This window comes from Scyliorhinus torazame, chromosome 1 (genome assembly GCF_047496885.1).
Source record: "Scyliorhinus torazame isolate Kashiwa2021f chromosome 1, sScyTor2.1, whole genome shotgun sequence".
In the NCBI taxonomy this organism is placed as follows: domain Eukaryota; kingdom Metazoa; phylum Chordata; class Chondrichthyes; order Carcharhiniformes; family Scyliorhinidae; genus Scyliorhinus; species Scyliorhinus torazame.
In genome coordinates, this window is record NC_092707.1 from 133,009,917 (window position 1) to 133,029,525 (window position 19,609).

Genomic DNA, 19,609 nt, shown 5'->3' on the forward strand with positions numbered 1-19,609 from the left:
CCACCTGGGACTTTATCAAAAGACTTCTAAAATACAAAAAGGCTATTTTCATGTCAATCTGCCATTTTATGTGCTCACATTGACCCCCACAACTTTCCTATTCAGAATGCTAATCCCTCAAGTCAAAACAGCTCAATTGACAGAAGTCATATGGGCTCGAATCATTAATTTTGTTTCTCTCTCCACATGTAGTCAAATCTGCTGAGTTCTTCCAGCATTTAAATTAATATTCCGGTGTTTGTGATGTTATATGCAAAAATCAAATTAAAAACTAAATTCTAGGTTTGTGAAGGAAATTGCGACGAGGAGTTTCTTTTTGATCTGTGGTAGGCGCTGTTTCTCTCTTCGGGTCGAGCACATCCGCAGGAGACACACAGGGGATCTGGAAGCAAAATGGAAATGAGTAATTGTGGGAAGGAATGATTCTGAGAGAGGCGACCCATTCTCTCCTAAATTGATGTGACATCTGCATGGCCTTTAAGGGCAGAATCGCTGGGACTAAGGTATGAGTGTGGGGGATATGGATTATTTGCTGTTCATTTTCAGGGGGCCAGGATGAATTGTGAAGCGGAGCCTCTGATCCTCTCAATAACGGAAGTAAATGCTTCACGTTTCCCCTGTCCGAACACAACAGCTGAACAAATGAATGAACCCACTTCTCCCCATTGTGTAAGCGACGCAGTGACAGATTGGCAATACCCTTAAATAATCCTGTAATTTAGAAATTACAAGCAATATTATTTCGTAAATACATTGAAAGAAAAACAGGTTGTAACAAATTGTGATATATTTGCATGGCATAAAAACGTAGGCTTTCGAACCAGGATTCGCCCCTTGGTTTACGAAACAGAGTTAATATTTTAAATTAGTCACCAGGACTCACACACATCACTACAAGTTTGCAAAATTAAATTTTCATTTTTTTAAAATGTAGAACTCTGGACTGTCGGATAATTCTGAATAGGAATGGGAATTGCAGCGTTTTGTTGTATTATTAATGCCAATGTATGCGTTAAGAATGTCTTTCGGGGCGGCATGAGGCGCAGTAGTTAATGCATTATTAATTACGATGAGAGGAGAGTAATCGAGGCTTTATTACACAGAGATGTGTGGCCTCCTACAGCAGCTTACGAAATGGCTGCTGTTCGGAGAGCACACACATTTATACTCCGCCCAGGCAGGGATCTACCCCCATGCCTGTAGTACAGGGGCCTTACCGTAATACCTTCGTATGCAGTGCAGTATATACAATACAATACAACAGTGGTGACCACCACATTCACCCCCTGTTAAAAATGGGTCCAGCGGGGGTGGTGGAAAACTATTTACATACAGGTTGTCACTAAAATTTCAGAGAAGGTTACAAACTTAGACGGTCGGGCGCCTTGATCCGTCGTTGAGAGCGCCGCAGTGCTGGTGGCGAGTCAGGAGTCGGCTCGGTCGTCGGTGACTCTTCATCCCCGGGTGGGACCAAAGGGAGGACAGATTGTCCTGGAGCGGGGGCTGTGGTGGGGTGCGTGGGGGAAGGGAGGGTGGCGCCAGGACAGAGGGTGGGTTGTGTTGGGACCCAGCTGGTGCCAGGTCCCTGAGGGAGACTGTATCTTGGCGGCCGTCGCGGTACGCTACGTAGGCGTACTGCGGGTTTGCGTGGAGTAGCTGTACCCTCTCAACCAACAGGTCCGCCTTGTGGAGCCGCACGTGCTTGTGGAGGAGAACGGGTCCTGGAGCTGCCAGCCACGTTGGGAGCGAAACCCCGGAGGTGGACTTCCTGGGGAAGGCAAAGAGATATTCATGGGGGTTTCGTTAGTCGCGGTGCACAGGAGCAACCGAATGGAGTGAAGTGCGTCAGGGAGGACCTTCTGCCAGCGGGAGGCCGGGAGATTTCTGGACCGTAGGACTCCTGCCAGCCTCCAGTGCCGCACAGCTTCAACGATAGCTTGGGCCTCCTTTTCGATGGAGGAGTGGCGAATTTCGGAGGCATGGAGGGTGTGGGAAAAGAATGCCACGGGCCTGCCTGCCTGGTTGAGGGCGGCGGCCAGAGCGACGTCTGATGTATCGCTCTCGACTTGGAAGGGGAGCGTCTCGTCGACCGCGTGCATCGCGGCCTTGGCGATGTCGGCCTTGATATGGTCGAAGGCCTGGTGAGCCTCGGCCGTCAGTGGGAAACCGGTGGAGTGGATGAGTGGGCGGGCCTTGTCCGCATAGTTAGGGACCCACTGGGCATAGTATGAAAAGAACCCCAGGCATCGTTTGAGGGTCTTTGGGCAGTGGGGAAGGGGGAGATCCTTGAGGGGGCGCATGCGATCGGGGTCGGGCCCTAGAACTCCGTTCTGAACCACATAGCCGAGGATGGCTAATTGGTTTGTGCTGAACACACATTTCTCCTTGTTGTAGGTTAGGTTGAGGAGTTTGGCGATGTGGAGAAATTTGGAAAGGTTCGCGTTGTGGTTCGCTGGTCGTGGCTGTAGATGGTGACGTTATCCAGGTAGGGGAAAGTGGCCCGCAGTCCGTACCGGTCAACCATTCGGTCCATCTCCCGTTGGAAGACCGAGACCCCGTTAGTGACGCCGAAGGGAACCCTAAGGAAATGGTGAAGGCAGCCGTCCGCTTCAAACGCGGTGTACGGGCGGTCCGCATTGCGATTGGGGAGCTGGTGGTAGGCAGATTTCAGGTCCACTGTCGAGAAGACCCGGTACTGTGCAATCTGATTGACCATCTCAGATATGCGTGGGAGGGGGTACGCGTCGAGCTGCGTGTACCGGTTGATGGTCTGACTGTAGTCAACGACCATCCTGTTTTTCTCTCCCATTTTCACCACTACCACTTGGGCTGTCCAGGGGCTGTTGCTGGCCTCGATGATACCTTCCCGCAGCAGCCGCTGGACCTCAGACCTAATGAAGATCCTGTCCTGGGAGCTGTACCGTCTGCTCCTGGTGGCGACGGGTTTGCAATCCGGGGTGAGGTTTGCAAACAGAGAAGGCGGGTCGACCTTAAGTGTCGTGAGGCCGCATACAGTAAGTGGTGGTAGGTGCCCGCCAAATTTCAGGGTTAGGCTCTGGAGGTTGCACTGGAAGTCCAGGCCGAGTAGCAAGGCAGCGGAGAGGTTGAGGAGGACGTAGAGCCGGAAGCCACTGAACTCTATGCCCTGGATGGTGAGGGTGGCGATGCAGTACCCCCGGATCGCCACTGAGTGGGATCCGGAGGCCAGGGAGATTCTTTGGTTAATGGGGTGTACCGCGAGGGAGCAGCGCCTTACTGTACCGTATGGATGAAGCTCTCAGTGCTCCTGGAGTCCAGAAGGCAGGCTATCTCATGCCCGTCGACCTTCACGTTTGTCGACGCGGTCGCAATGATGTGCGGTCGGGACTGGTCGATCGTGACGGAGGCGATGAGCGGCCTGATGAGGTGCCCGACGGGCATGTGTCCTGAGGCGGGGAAGATGGCGGTGCCCACAGACTGCACGTGTCCTGAGGCAGGCAAGATGGCGGCGCCCTCGGGCCGCACGTGTCCTGGAGCAGGCAAGATGGCTCTGCCCACTGGTTGTGAGGCAAGCAAGATGGCGGCGCCCAAGGGGCCACACGTGTTGTGAGGGGAGCAAAATGGAGGCGTCCACGGGCCCCACGTGGTCTGAGGCGAGGAAGATGGCGGCGCCCACTGGTCGCATGTGGGGGGTGCCGGGACAATAGCGGCGATCGAGCGGGCCTGGCACACTGCAGCAAAATGTCCTTTCTTGCCGCAGGCCTTGCAGAGCGCGCTCTGCGCCGGGCAGCGCTGCCGGGGATGTTTTGTCTGTCCGCAGAAGTAGCACTTGGGTCCCCCGGGGTTGGTTGGCTGACGCGCACCGCAGGCGTGGAGTTGGCTAGGGGCGGTCGCTGATGGGGTCCACGATGGGGTGGCCGCTGGCGGGGTCCACGATGCCCAGGAGGGGTGGGCCGTGCGGCCGGGGGCATACGCCTGTATATTGCGTGAGGCGACTGTGAGCGAGATCGCTAGTTTCTTGGTCGCCGCAAGGTCGAGGGTAGCCCCTTCTAAGAGGCGCTGGCGGATGTAGGCCGACCCTATGCCCATAATGAACGTGTCTCTAAGTAGCAGGTCAGAATGTTCAGTGGCCGAAACGGCCTGGCAATCACAGTCTCTCACCAGGGCGAGCAGGGCACTCCAGATTCACCGGGAAGTTGGTGCCGCGTGGACACGAGGTGCCTGGCGTAGATCTTGTTGGTATGCTGAGCGTAGTTCTCCTTCAGTAGCGCCATGGCCTCTGCGTAGGTAGGCGCGTCCTGGATGAGGGGAAAGACATCGGAGCTCAGCCGCGTGTACAGAATCTGGAGCTTCTGTGCTTCTGGGATTGGGTCTGTCGCAGATCCGATGTATGCTTCAAAGCAAGCTAGCCAATGTGCGAAGTCCTTTTTGGCGTTGTCTGCTTGAGGATGCAGCTGCAGGTGATCCGGCTTGATGCGGAGGTCCATCTTCTGAAAAATCTCTGTGTAATAAATTGATGCACTATCAATTACGACGAGGCGCGAATAGAGAGTAATCGAGGCTTTATTACACAGAGATGTGTGGCCTCCTACAGCTGCTGCTGAAATGGCTGCAGTTCGGAGAGCACACACATTTATATTCCGCCCACTGGGCGGAGCCAGCAGGCAGGGATCTACCCCCGTACCTGTAGTACAGGGGCCTTACCGTAATACCCTCGTATACAGTGCAGTATATACAATATAATACAACAGTAGTGACTACCACAGTGGTTAGCACTGAGACTGCGGTGCTGGGGGCCCGTGTTCGAATCCCGGCTCTGGGTCACTGTCCGTGTGGAGTTTGCACATTCTCCCCATGTTTACGCGAATTTCACCCCCTCAACCCAAAGATGTGCAGGTTAGGTGGATTGACCATGCTAAATTGCCCCTTAATTGGAAAATAAATAATTGGGTACTCTAAATTCTTTTTAAAAAGAATGTGTTTACTACCTTTCCATGGAAACTAAAAGCTCCTTCACATTTCCATGGAAACAAGGAACAGAAGAAATCTTCACGAACGCATTCACAAAAAACTACACAATAGGAATCCCACTGGAATTAGCAGTTGATATATTTGTCAAACCTGGAATTGCAATACTGTAGTAGGTTTCCATAGAATACATAGAATCCTTACAGTGCAGAAGGAGGCTATTCAACCCATCGAGTCTGCACTGACATGCCGAAAGAGCACTCTATCCAGGTCCACACCCCTGCCCTATCCCCGTAACTCCCACAACACCACCTACCTGCACATCACTGGACACCAAGGGGTCATTTAGAATGGCCAATCCACCTGATCTGCACATTTTTGGACTTATAACCTGATGTTAAAGAAACAGCGAGAGCTCATTAAAAGATACATTGCAGATGCAGTACAGCTTCACAGGAAGGTACAAAGAACAAAGAAATGTACAGTACGAAGTCTTACAACATCAGGTTAAAGTCCAACAGGTTTGTTTCGATGTCACTAGCTTTCGGAGCGCTGCTCCTTCCTCAGGTGAATGAAGAGGTATGTTCCAGAAACACATATATAGACAAATTCAAAGATGCCAAACAATGCTTGGAATGCGACCATTAGCAGGTGATTAAATCTTTACAGATCCAGAGATGGGGTAGCCCCAGGTTAAAGAGGTGTGAAGTGCATCAAGCCAGGACAGTTGGTAGGATTTTGCAGGCCAGATGGTGGGGGATGAATGTAATGCGACATGAATCCCAGGTCTCAACAGTCACCACTGTTGTATTATATTGTATATACTGCACTGTATACGAGGGTATTACGGTAAGGCCCCTGTACTACAGGTACGGGGGTAGATCCCTGCCTGCTGGCTCCGCCCAGTGGGCGGAATATAAGAATTGGCAAGTCATGTTGCAGCTGTATGGAACCTTAGTTAGGCCACACTTGGAGTATAGTGTTCAATTCTTATACTCAATGCCCCGGCCAATGAAGGCAAGCATGCCGTATGCCTTCTTGACTACCTTCTCCACCTGTGTTGCCCCTTTCAGTGACCTGTGGACCTGTACTCCTAGATCTCTTTGACTTTCAATACTCTTGAGGGTTCTACCATTCACTGTATATTCCCTACCTGCATTAGACTTTCCAAAATGCATTACCTCACATTTGTCCGGATTAAACTCCATCTGCCATCTCTCCGCCCAAGTCTCCAAACAATCTAAATCCTGCTGTATCCTCTGACAGTCCTCATCGCTATCCGCAATTCCACCAACCTTTGTGTCGTCTGCAAACTTACTAATCAGACCAGTTACATTTTCCTCCATAAAGATACACACAAATATACTGTGCCCAGAAAGGCTAATGATACTTTTATGTTTTTGAGACAGTACCGGTGGCCGAGGGCATTCATTCAGCTGGACTCTGTTCAACCCACCCACAGTTTACAAAGTTTTACCATTTACAGCACAGAAACAGGCCATTTGAGCCAATAGATCCAGGTCAGGATTCAGTGGGGAAAAACCCAGTCCTGTTTTGGACGTGTTTAGCAGGGTGTTTCTCGGCGCCTGCAGCGCTGCAAACAACCCCACTATTAAATGGGACTCTGGGTTTTTTCGGGCCTTGGCGAGGAAAGCCCCGACCAGGCCGCACGTACATGCCAGGGTGGTGGTGCCAGGGTGACACTGCCATCATGCCTGTGTGGCAGTGCCAAGGTGCCCAGGTGGCATTGCAGTGCTAGAGTACCACCCTTCCCAGAGCCCAACCGTCCAGGCTTATCCAATCGTCTGGGAGACCACCCCCCAAGTGTCGTTATGCCTGGTCCTTGTTCGTGGAAATCAGTGATAAATGGCGCCACGGCAAGGTCTCGCAGACAAATCTGGCTGCTACCCAGTGAGGGCAAGTTCTCCCTTGTTGCGTCACCGTGACAAGGCAGTACGTTTGCACCCCATGGATATGTTTATGCTAAACATCCCAGCCTCTTCCTCACTCTTTTCATCTAATCCCACCATCATATTCTATTTATACATTGACCACACTTTGTTATGACCCACTGGGCTAGTGCATGGTCAATTCCAGCCCCACGTGACCCGGAGTCGCAACACAATTGAAATTAATAAATAATTTTTAGAAAAAGTTCTGAAGTCTTTGGCCCTTAGCTGCCTAATAACTACAGTCACCAGGTTTGTAAATTTACACACAATTAAGTTTATTAATCACAGCAACTATAATTAAATATGCAGCAAATATAATAGGTTAACTGTTCTCCAATTCCTAACCCCCCACTTAAACCCACCCATCCTCTTCACACACACATACAAACAAACACAGAGGGGAGAAGAGGGGCATAAAATAATAAAAGTAAAGTAAAAAGATGAGGCTTTGTTTCAGGTGGTTTTTTTCCTTCAAGGACACCTTCCTTCAAGGCTTTCGGTTCAAGATTTATGTTTCCTGTCTGTAATAGTGAGATGGAGTACAATGTTAGTAAATGTAAGGTCATCCATTTTGGTAGGAATAACAGCAAAATGGACTATTATTTAAATGGTAAAAAATCACAGATTGCTGCTGTGCAGAGAGACCTGGGTGTCCTTGTGCATGAATCGCAAAAGATTGGTTTACAGGTGCGGCAGGTAATTAAATAGGCAAATTGAATTTTGTCCTTCATTGCTAGAGGGATGGAGTTTAAAAACAGGGAGGTTATGTTGCAGCTGTATAAGATGCTGGCAAGGCCACACCTGGAGTATTGTGCAGTTTTGGTCTCCTTACCTGAGAAAGGATGTACTGGCACTGGAGGGGGTGCAGAGGAGATTCACTAGGTTGATTCCTGAGTTGAGAGGACTGGCTTATGAGGAGAGATTGAGTAGACTGGAACTATACTCATAGGAATTTCGAAGAATGAGGTGGTATTGTATAGAAACATACAAAATTAAGAAGGGAATAGTTAAGATAGAAGCAGGGAGGTTGTTTCCACTGGCGAGTGAATCTAGAACTAGAGGACATAGCCTCAAAATAAGGGGGAACAGATTTAGGACTGAATTGAGGAGGAAATTCTTCACCCAAAGGGTTGTGAATCTGTGGAATTCCCTGCCCAGTGAAGCAGTTGAGGCTACCTCGTTGAATGTTTTTAAGGCAAAGGTAGATAGATTTTTGAACAATAAAGGAATTAAGGGTAATGGTGAGCGGGTGGTAAGTGGAAATGAGTCCACAAAAGATCAGCCATGATCTGACTGAATGGCAGAGCAGGCTCGAGGGGCCAGATGGCCTACTCCTGCTCCTAGTTCTTATATATGTCATTAAGCAACCATGGATCAAAATTATAACAGCAAAAATAAAAAAAGGGGAAAAAAGGGAATCGACAACTTCAAAAATAAAGCACTGTAGCTCAATGATTGTAAAAAAGCACTTTGAATCCTTCCATGGTCCTGAAACGCATTAGGTAAATGGAAATCTTTTATTTCATAGAATCCCCACAGTGCAGAAGGAGACCATTTGGCCCCATCGAGTCTGCACCAACACTTCAAAAGACCACCCTACCTCAGCCCAATCCCCTGCCCTATTCTTGCAACCTCACCCTAAGGTGCAATTTAGCTAGGCCAATCTACCTAACATGCACATCTTTGGACTATGGGAGGAAACCAGAGCACCCGGAGGAAACACATGCAGACACAGGGAGAATGTACAAACTTTACACAGACAATCACCCAAGGCCGGAATTGAACCTGGGTCCCTGGCGCTGCGAGGCAGCAACGCTAACCATTGTGCCAGCATGTGATCTCTGCCATGTGATTTCTGCCATGTGCTTATCTAGCTTCCCTTTAAACATGTCTATGCTGTTCACCTCAACTATTCCTTCTGGTAGCCCATTACACACTGTAACCACTCTTTGGGTAAGTAAGTTTCTCCTGAATTCTCCATTAGATTTTTCAAGAATGATTTTATATATAATGTGTCGTGTTCTGGTTTCCACCACTAATTAAAAACATTTTTTATACACCACCCTATCAAACCTCTCATAACCTTAAAGACCTCTATCAGGTCATTCCTTCTACCAAGAGGTCCACCTCGGACACCAACATTTAATATTTTTGGAGCATACCTTTTTTAATTGGCAGACTGCGATAGAATCACAATATTAGTTTAACATCAATGATGCCAAATTATAGGATATTTGGTTTATTGTTCCTAATTATGACTTCAAGATGCTGCCTCATTGGCCCTGCAAGGTGAAATTAAGACAGGTGGATAGCAGCTTGAATCCTGATTCTCAATTTATTCTTGGTCAGAGATATCAGTTGTGGCTCCCGCTCTGAGACAGGAGGTAATAGGTCTGAGTCCCACTTCAGATTGGGATCCCACTACTGAGGGAGTGCTGCACAGTTTGAGGTGCCACCTTTCAGATAGGACGTTCAACCAAGGCCTTGTCTGCCCACCCAGGTAAAAGATCCCATGACACTATTTTTGAAGAAAAGCTGAGGAGTTCTTCCTGGTATCCTGGAAATTCCTCAACCAACATTTAAAACTATGATCTTGTTCTTTCTTTCACTGCAGTTTGTGGGATCTTGCTGTGTGCCATTTGGGCTATTATGCTTCCTACATTACAAAATGCCAGAAGTCCTGGCGTAGTGACAGGCGCTGTATAAATGCAAGATTTTTCATTCTCCTTGCCAGGAGGTGCATAGGAATGGTCTGGTGGAGACTCTCTTCCTAGATTTTCCTCCCTTATGCAGGGTGATGCTCCCCAAAGAAGAATAGCTTAATTTGGTAACTCAGAGGGAAGGAGGTGTCAAACCCATATTTCCCTCTGCCCAGAATACGTTGTTCTAATATGCAGCAGAACCTCACTATGCATGTAAAGATTTATCTTCTCTCCACTCAGATTCAGATAACACACAATACAACTGAAAAGGGCAGCTTTGTTACTTTAGGCTACAAAAGAAAATGAAATACCTCAGTGAGAAAAAGCTACTCCAACATTGGTTACTAACATTTTTACTTATCCATGGAATTGTGGTATAACATTTTTTTGAGAGTGTTTCCTCATAAGATCAATCTAGATACAAGTGCAGGGATGCATGTTGAGGCTGTACATGGCTCTGGTCAGACCCCATTTGGAAAATTATGAGCAGTTTCAGGTCCCATATCTAAGGAAGGGTGTGCTGGCCGTGGATGTTGTCCAGAGGAGTTTCACAAGAATGATCCTGGGAGTGAAGGGCTTGTTGTACGAGGAGCGGGTGAGGACTCTGAGTCTGTACTCGTGGGAGTTTATGAGGGAGGATCTCATTGAAACTTATAGGATACTGAGAGGCCTAGACAGAGTGTACGTGGCGAAGATGTTTCCACTGGTAGGAGAGACTAGAACCCGAGGGCACAGCCTCAGACTGAAGAGATTCAGTTGGTTGAGCAGATGGTTTGTGATGCAGAGCGAGGTCAGCAGCACAGGTTCAATTCCGATACGGGCTGAGGTTATTCATGAAGGCTCGGGTACCACGGTGGTGCTGTGGTTAGCACTGCTACCTCACGGTGCTGAGGACCCGGGTTCGATCCTGGCCCTAGGTCACTGTCTGTGTGGAGTTTGCACATTCTCCCCGTGTCTGCATGGGTCTCACCTCCACAACCCAAAGATCTGCAGTGTAGGTTAGGATTGGCCATGTTAAATTGCCCCATAATTGAATAAAAATGAATTAGCTACTTCATTTAAAAATAAAATGTTGCGTTCAAAATGATAAAATTAGCACCAGTAAATGCCTGCTGAGTCACTTAAGCACCCTTTAATCATGAGTCAGCCTGGACAGTGAACACGTCAGCAATTTGATTGAACTTGGCCTCCATACCAGGCACTGGAACTTCGCAGCTGGTGTCCGAGAGTAATATAGCATAGAAGACCATTCGGCCCATCATGTCTGTGCTGGCTGAAAGAGAGTGATCCTGTCTAATTCCACTTTACAGTTCTTGGCACATAACCTCAAGTAAATATGCAATTTTGTTTAATGCGATGAGAGCTACTGCCTCTAATAAGTTTGTAGGCAGTGAGTTCCAGTCCTCCACAACCCTATGGGTGAGAAACGTTACTCCGGAACTCCCCTCTAATCCTCCTAGCAATTGCTTCAAATCTATGTCCTCTGGTTAATTGACCTTCTGATAAGGGAACTAGTCCTTCCTTCCCACTCTATCTGAACCTGCCAATACATCTCAATTAAATCTCCCCTCCGTCTCTCCTCTGCTTTAAAGAAAACACACATAGTCTATCCAATTTCCCCCCAAATTCTCCATTTCTGGCAATATCTTTGTAAATTTATTTTGTGATCACACCTCTCATGTAATGCGGTGAGCAGAGCTGTATGCAGTACTTACTCGAGCTGCAGTCTAGTGCTTTATACAGTTCGAGCATAACCTCCCTTACACTTTGCTGTGCACTTCTAAATGATTTTTCACCTCTGTAGTGTAGTAAAATGAACACAAAATCTAGGCTGACACTCCCGTTCAGCACTGTTGTAGGACCAATGCCATTTGCAGTCCAAAATTGGTTAATGTTGGGGATTCTTTATTACAACTATCCTTTGGCGAACTGAAGCATTTAAAATAGCAATTACAAAAGCATATATTTATGCACAATACAGTTGCAGCTGGCTAGGTAGGTTTTTTTCTGCAAGTTAGTGGGAAAATACAGGATGGAAGGTAAACAAAATACAACTTGTAAATATTTTGAGTTATCAGCTATTGTGACTTTGTGCGGGATTTTCTGGTCACTCACACTGGTCGGATCTTACGGTCGCACCGATGGCTCACTCGCGCCGTGGGTTTCCTGATGGCGAGGGGCGCGTTCAGTGGGAAACTTAATTGAGGGCGGTGGGAGCAGAAGATCCCGCCAGCAGCCACTGGCGAGCTGTCCTCCGCTGCTGCAAAAACGCCGCAGAGGGGGAGGAATATCCCACCCCTCATCTTGAGCAAAACACATCTAGGAAAACAACAGCAATATGTAGGCCAAGGGTTGTGATGGAAAGTACATTGGGAGTTGCAGCTTCATGAGTATATCATGGGGAGGCAGTGGTGTCGTGGTATTGTCAATGGTCTAGTAACCCAGAGACCCAGACTTCCGGTTGCGGCGATGCGGAGCTAAGCTGCACGATTCGGCAGCTCCCGCTATTACGGACTTTCGGGCTCTTTAGAGGAGCCCCAACTGGAATTTTTTGAAGACGTTCCGTGTGGGAAGGGAAGAGTGAGGCCCCCCTTCACCTTTTATGGACCGGACCAGAAGCGAAATGGCCAAAAAGCGGCATTGGAGCAGCAGGAGAAGCGAGGGAAGAAAAACAAAATGGCGGCGGCCGGGGATAAAGTGGAATGCGGGCCAGAGCTGCAAGAGTTCATCAAGCGCTGCTTCGAGGGGCTGCGGAAGGAGATGCTGGCGCCTATGCTGTCGGCGATTGAAGGACTAGGGATGACCGAGAAGGCCCACGAGGTAAAGATCCAGGAGGTGCAGAAAAAAGTCAATGAGAACGAGGACGAGATCTTGGGCCTGGCGGTGAGAGTGGAGGAGCACGAGGCGCTGCACAAGAGGTGGGCGGGAAGATTCGAAGACCTGGAGAACAGGTCGAGGAGAAAGAATCTGCGGATCCTGGGTCTCCCTGAAGGAGTGGAGGGGGCCGATGCCGGGGCATATGTGAGCACGATGCTCGAGCTGTTGATGGGCGCGGAGGCCCCTTCGAGGCCTTTGGAGCTGGATGGGGCACACCGGGTGCTGGCGAGGAGGCCCAAGGCTAACGAGCCGCCAAGGGCGATTGTGGTGAGGTTTCACCGTTTCACGGACAGAGAGAGGGTCTTGAAATGGGCCAAGAAAGAGCGGAGCAGCAGGTGGGACAAGGCGGAGATCCGAATATACCCGGACTGGAGCACGGAGGTTGCAAAGAGGAGAGCGGGTTTCAACCGGGCCAAGGCGGTGCTGCACCGGAAAGGAGTGAGATTCGGAATGCTGCAGCCAGCGCGATTGTGGGTCACATACAAGGATCAGCACCATTATTTCGAAACGCCTGAAGAGGCGTGGACCTTTATTCAAACCGAAAAGTTGTACTCAGACTGAGGGTTTGTGAGGGTGGGGGGGATGTTTGATGTTTGATGGTTGTTGTATATAAGTGTAATCACGCGCAGGAAATGTTACATGGGCTGGGGGAGAGAGGGGGATGGCGATGGGGGAAAAGAGACAAGGCCGCGACAGGAGCTGCGCCAGAGGGGGCGGGGTAGGCTTCGGAAAGCAGGCCAGGGAATTTTCTTTTTTCTCCCACGTGCACAAAGCCTACTCCCGGATAGATTTTGTTGTTCTGGGCAGGGCGCTGATCCTGAAAGTGGAGGGAACGGAGTATTCGGCCATAGCCATTTCAGATCACGCCCCGCACTGGGTGGAACTGGAGTTGGGAGAGGAGAGGGACCAACGCCCGCTGTGGCGGCTGGATGTGGGACTGCTGGCAGATGAGGTGGTATGTGGGAGGGTGAGGGGGTGCATCGAAAGGTACTTGGAGGCTAACGACAACGGGGAGGTGCGGGTGGGGGTGGTATGGGAGGCGCTGAAGGTGGTGATCAGGGGAGAGCTAATCTCCATCAAGGCTCATAGGGAGAAGATAGAGGGCATGGAAAGGGAGAGGTTAGTGGGGGAGATTTTAAAAGTGGACAGGAGATACGCAGAGGCCCCGGAGGAAAGATTACTTGGGGAAAGGCGACGTCTCCAGACTGAGTTTGATCTATTGACCACGGGGAAGGCAGAGGCACAGTGGAGGAAAGCGCAGGGGGCGACCTACGGGTATGGGGGGAAGGCGAGTCGGATGCTGGCACACCAGCTCCGTAAGTGGATGGCAGCGAGGGAAATAGGTGGAGTCAAGGATGGAAGGGGAGCTACGGTGCGGAGTGCGACGAAAATAAATGAGGCATTTAAGGACTTTTATGAAGAGCTATACAGATCCCAGCCCCCAGCGGGGGAAGAGGGGATGAGACGATTCCTAGACCAACTGAGATTCCCGAGGGTGGAAGAGCAAGAGGTGGCTGGTTTGGGGGCACCAATTGGGTTGGAGGAGCTGAGCAAGGGTTTGGGGAGTATGCAGGCAGGGAAGGCCCCGGGACCGGACGGGTTCCCGGTGGAGTTCTACAGGAAGTACGTAGACCTGTTGGCCCTGCTGCTAGTGAGGACCTTTAATCAGGCAAGGGAAGGACCCTGCCCCCGACAATGTCGGAGGCGACGATTTCTTTGATCCTAAAGCGAGACAAGGACCCACTGCAATGTGGATCGTACAGGCCGATCTCGCTCCTCAACGTGGATGCTAAGTTGCTGGCAAAAGTGCTGGATACGAGGATCGAGGACTGTGTCCTGGGGGTGATTCATGAGGACCAGACGGGATTTGTAAAGGGCAGGCAACTAAACACCAATGTGCGGCGGCTCCTAAACGTGATAATGATGCCATCGGTGCAGGGAGAGGCGGAGATAGTGGCAGCTATGGCGCGGAGAAGGCCTTTGACCGAGTAGAGTGGGAGTACCTCTGGGAAGTGCTGCGTAGGTTTGGGTCGGGGGAGGGTTTATTAGCTGGGTTAAGCTCCTTTACAGAGCCCCGGTGGCGAGTGTGGTTACGAATCGGCGGAGGTCGGAGTATTTTCGACTGTACCGTGGGACGAGGCAGGGGTGCCCTCTGTCCCCCCCTGTTGTTTGCATTGGCGATTGATCCCTTGGCCATATCATTGAGGGAGTCCAGGAAATGGAGGGGGGTGGTCCGAGGGGGAGAGGAGCATCGAGTGTCGCTTTATGCGGACGACCTGTTGCTGTGTGTGACAGATCCAGTGGAGGTCATGCAGACTCTAAGGGAGTTTGGGGATTTTTCGGGCTATAAGCTTAATGTAGGGAAGAGTGAGCTTTTTGTAGTACAGGCAGGGGACCAAGAAAGAGGGATAGGGGACCTACCGCTGATGAGGGCAGAGGGGAGCTTTTGGTACTTGGGGATCCAGATGGCCAGGGGTTGGGGGGCCCTACATAAACTGAATCTGACGAGACTGGTGAAGTAGATGGAGGAGGACTTCAAAAGATGGGACATGTTACCGCTCTCGCTGGCGGGTAGAGTGCAGTCGGTCAAAATGGTGGTCCTTCCGAGGTTTCTCTTTGTGTTTCAGTGCCTTCCCTTCATGATCACCAAGGCCTTTTTTAAGAGGGTATGCAGTAGCATTATGGGGTTTGTGTGGGTGTATAAGACCCCGAGGGTAAGGAGAGGGTTTTTGGAGCGCAGTAGGGACCGAGGAGGGTTGGCGCTGCCAGATCTGGGTGGCTACGACTGGGCAGCAAATGTGGTGATGATCCGTAAGTGGGTGATGGAGGGAGAGGGGGCGGCATGGAAGAGGTTGGAGTTGGCGTCTTGCAAAGGAACGAGCCTGGGGGCGCTGGTGACGGCACCACTGCCGCTCTCGCCGTCAAGGTACACCACGAGTCCGGTGGTGGCGGCAACGCTAAAGATCTGGGGCAGGTGGAGACGGCACAGGGGTGCGACGGGAGCCTCGGTGTGGTCCCCGATCAGGGGTAACCACCGGTTTGTCCCGGGGAGGATGGACGGGGGTTTTCAGAGCTGGCATCGGGCGGGGATTAGAAGAATGGGGGACCTGTTCATTGATGGGACGTTTGCGAGCCTAGTGGCACTAGAGGAGAAGTTTGGGATACCCCCGGGAAATGCTTTCAGATACATGCAGGTGAGGGCGTTTGTAAGGCGGCAGGTGAGGGAATTCCTGTTGCTCCCGGCACAGGAAATTCAAGACAGGGTGATCTCGGGCATATGGGTGGGAAAGGGCAAGGTGTCGGCAATATACCAGGAGATTAAAGAAGAGGGGGAGGCGTTGGTAGAGGAGCTGAAGGGTAAATGGGAGGAGGAGCTGGGAGAGGAGATTGAGGAGGGGCTATGGGCTGATGCCCTGGGTAGGGTTAACTCCTCCTCCTCGTGTGCCAGGCTCAGCCTAATACAATTTAAGGTGGTTCACAGAGCGCACTTGACGGGGGCAAGGTTGAGTAGATTTTTTGGGGTGGAGGACAGATGTGGGAGGTGCTCAGGAAGTCCGGCGAACCATGTCCATATGTTTTGGTCATGCCCGGCACTGGAGGGGTTCTGGAGGGGAGTGGCGGGAACAATATCTTAGGTGGTGAAAGTCCGGGTCAAGCCAAGCTGGGGGCTAGCAATATTTGGAGTAGTGGACGAGCCGGGAGTGTAGGAGGCGAAAGAGGCCGGCATTCTGGCCTTTGCGTCCCCAGTAGCCCGGCGAAGGATCTTGCTAATGTGGAAGGAGGCGAAGCCCCCCAGCGTGGAGGCCTGGATAAACGACATGGCAGGGTTCATTAAGCTGGAGAGGATAAAGTTTGCCTTGAGAGGGTCTGCGCAGGGGTCCTACAGGCGGTGGCAACCGTTCCTAGACTATCTCGTGGAGCGTTAGATGAAGGTCGGTCAGCAGCAGCAGCAACCCAGGGGGGGAAGGGGGGGGGGGGAGGGAGGGGTGGGGGGGGGAAGGGGGGTCTGCCTAGGGGGTATTTGAGCAAGAGAACACATGAAAGATCTGGAAAACTGGCATGTACGGGAGGAATCCAGTGTACAAAGCTCTGTAACATATCGTTTTACCATGTTTATATCTTGCTACGTGCGTTTTCTTTCTATTTTGTTATGGGGGGGGGGGGGTTTGTTTGTAAGGGTGAAAAATTGTGTTAAAAACTTTAATAAATATATCTTAAAAAAACCAAAAAAAACCAGAGACCCAGGGTAATGCTCTAGGGACCTGGGTTCGAATCCCACCAGGGCAGTTGGTGAAATTTGAATTCAATAAAACACTCTGGAATTAAAAGTTTAATGATGACCATGAAACCATTGTCGATTGTCATAAAAATCCACCTGGTTCTCTAATGTCCTTTAAGGAAGGAAATCTGCCATCCTTACCTGGTCTGGCTACATATCGCTCCAGACCCACAGCAATGTGTTTGACTCTGAAATGCCCTCAGGATGGGAAACAAATGCTGGCCCAGCCAGCAACATCCACATCCTATGGACGAATAAAGAAAATAAATCTCACTTTATAACTCATATTAATCATAGCAACACTTTATTCCCCACATGAGCATTGGGAGAATGGTGCACCATCGGAGATACTGGGTGAGATCTTACCAAAAAAAAACAGAGTCTGTTCTGGACGGGATTCCTGGCTCTTGTAACGGTGGGAACGACCTTCTATCAAACAGCACTTTCGTTTTTTTTGGTGGCCAGGCAGGAAGTGCACCCCCGAGGTCGCACTGAGGAACATTTCCTGCACTAAGGATCTCTGCTTTCCAGAACCCCTCAGTGTCGGACAAGATCGGGACGCCATTTTTTAATGGCACCCCGATCTCTCGACCATCCGACATGATCCCCCCCCCCATGCCCCAACTCACCTATAAGGGGGTCCTTGAGCCCCCCCGCATGCCACCACACATGGGCAGGGCATTCCCAGGCCCAATCTCCCGCAAGGGCAAAATGCCAGACTGGCATCTTGGCATTGCCAGGCTGGCACCCAGGTGGCACTGTCAGGGTGCCAGGTGGTACCAGCAGTACCAGGATGCCACTCTTCCCAGAGGCCAACCACCCCCAGGGGCCTCCGATCCCTTGGGATACCTCGCCCAAGTGCCATTCCACCTGGCCCCGTTTGTGGGGACCAGTGCTGAACAACACTCACCTAACCCAAAGGGATTAAATCCCAAAGCCCTGGGTAGATCAGGTGAGTGCATATTCGAGTGAGGCTAGCTACTCCTCTAATATATTGATTTATGTGGGATCCAGATTGTATCGTCTCATTTGATCCCATTAGATCGCATAAGCTGGATAAATCCCAGAAGAGGGCTCTGCCAGGATCTACCAACTGCGTTGTGCCCTGTTCGGGTGAGATGTGGATGGTAGATCACGCCATCGTCTTTCAAATGGGTTGTCAAATCAGAAACGTTCTGTGACACTGGTGCTCTGGCTAATATTTATCACTCAATCAATATCACAAAAATGAGGAGCTAGATTATGAGCGTGATTCTCTGGCCTCATTTCGCTTGAGTGAGAGCGCATTGAGGCCAGTGAATAGCGGGAAAGGCCAAAAACGAGAACCACACACCACACACGCAGCAGCCAACCTCCGTGGGCAGAGTGTGTCGGGTGGGTGGGTTGGGGAATATCTGGGAGGATGGGGTATGGAATTGGTGGTTGGTCATACTGGTTGCGGTGAGGGTGTTTTAATGTTCCTCGTACAAGTGTACACCACGGCCCCACTTTGCTGATGGTGCTTCCCCACTATTCCCACCCTCCTACCCTTTTCCCCCAAACTCCACAACACCCTCTCCTCCTCCCCTCATGCACACTCCACTCCTTACCCCCAGCACCTCATCAAGGCCAGCCTGGTACTGGGTCATGTGCTCCAGTAAGTCAGACAGTCTACCAAAGCCCTCAGCCATGGCCGTCACCGCCACGCCTTGGACATCTTAACTCATGCTGCTGATGTTGTGCACCAGGCTCTCCACCGCGGTCGCCACCATAGCAGTGTTGGCCTCAGTGCCACACATTGCCGGTGACATCTCCTGTGCTGTAGCCTCTGGGACTCCTCCAATCGGCTATGACCTGCTGGGGTGTCGCTGACATCTCCCTTTGAATGTCTCGGCCGCTCCCTAACTCCTCCATCAACACCGGGATAGCCTGGTCCAGAGGCTCAGCATCAGGCTGGGACCCAGCTGGGACCTGGAATCCAGCAGACCTCTGACTGCTGTCTCACCTGGGTGATACTGCCTCCACCTGATATGCATCGGCAACTGTGCGGTGCTCGCCAGATTGTGCCCCAGAAGTCTGTGCGGTGCTCGCCAGATTGTGCCCCAGAAGTCTGTGCGGTGCTCGCCAGATTGTGCCCCAGAAGTCTGTCCACTAACGTTGCCCACCGAGGTATGTGTCTCTGCACTGGTGGAGGTTGGGGATGACAGCTGTGACGTATCAATTATGGCATCCTCGGAGCTCTCCTCTGAGGTGGTCTCATGGGAGGCAGGGGAGGAAGCCCAGCCTGGATGGGCCAGCAGAGTCGGCTGGAGGACGTGTGGGAGAATGAACAAGTGGCCCGTGAGAGGGATGGGTCAGTCTGTATGGCAATAACAACTCACGTTTGACAGGTTCCTCACCTCTGCAGCATGAGCCAACCTCCACGTTGGTGACCGATCTGGCCTCGGTTACCCCCATAACCTCCGGGACCGATCCCTTGAAGCTTGTGAGGATTCTTATGTCCGACACCCCTCCGCCAGTCTGGGGCCTCTCCCGACAATTGTGGGACAGCTTCTTCTGCGGAGACAGAGAGCTGCACGTGCGGTTCACATTGGTGGGTGTGGTGTGAAGGAATGTTTGGGGGGTGAAGGGAAGGGGTGAAGGGATGGTTGGGGTGTTGGGGTGAAGGGTCAGCTGGGGGGGGGCAAATGGAGGGTTAGATGGGTGCTGCTCATGTACGGGGTGGGAAGGTTTTGGTGGGGTTGGATTGTTAGCTCACATGTGCAGCCCAGTGTAGGCTGTGGACCTTCTTGCGGCACTGAAGGCCAGTCCTACTGGTCATGCTTCCCGAGCTGATGGCCGCTGCCACTTCATTCCAGGCACCACTGGCTGCC

At 51.0% G+C, this 19,609-nt stretch overlaps 1 protein-coding gene across 1 annotated transcript in view; it reads left to right on the top strand.

The window, feature by feature from the left end:
- Positions 1 to 336: 336 nt before the first annotated feature.
- Positions 337 to 19,609, top strand: part of LOC140412916 (putative transmembrane protein 244) — a 108,393-nt gene continuing 89,120 nt past the window's right edge. The window contains exon 1 of the mRNA XM_072500864.1: positions 337 to 503. Within this exon, the coding sequence (XP_072356965.1) occupies positions 471 to 503 (33 nt within the window). The 5' untranslated portion in view covers positions 337 to 470. The remainder of the gene's footprint in view (positions 504 to 19,609) is intronic.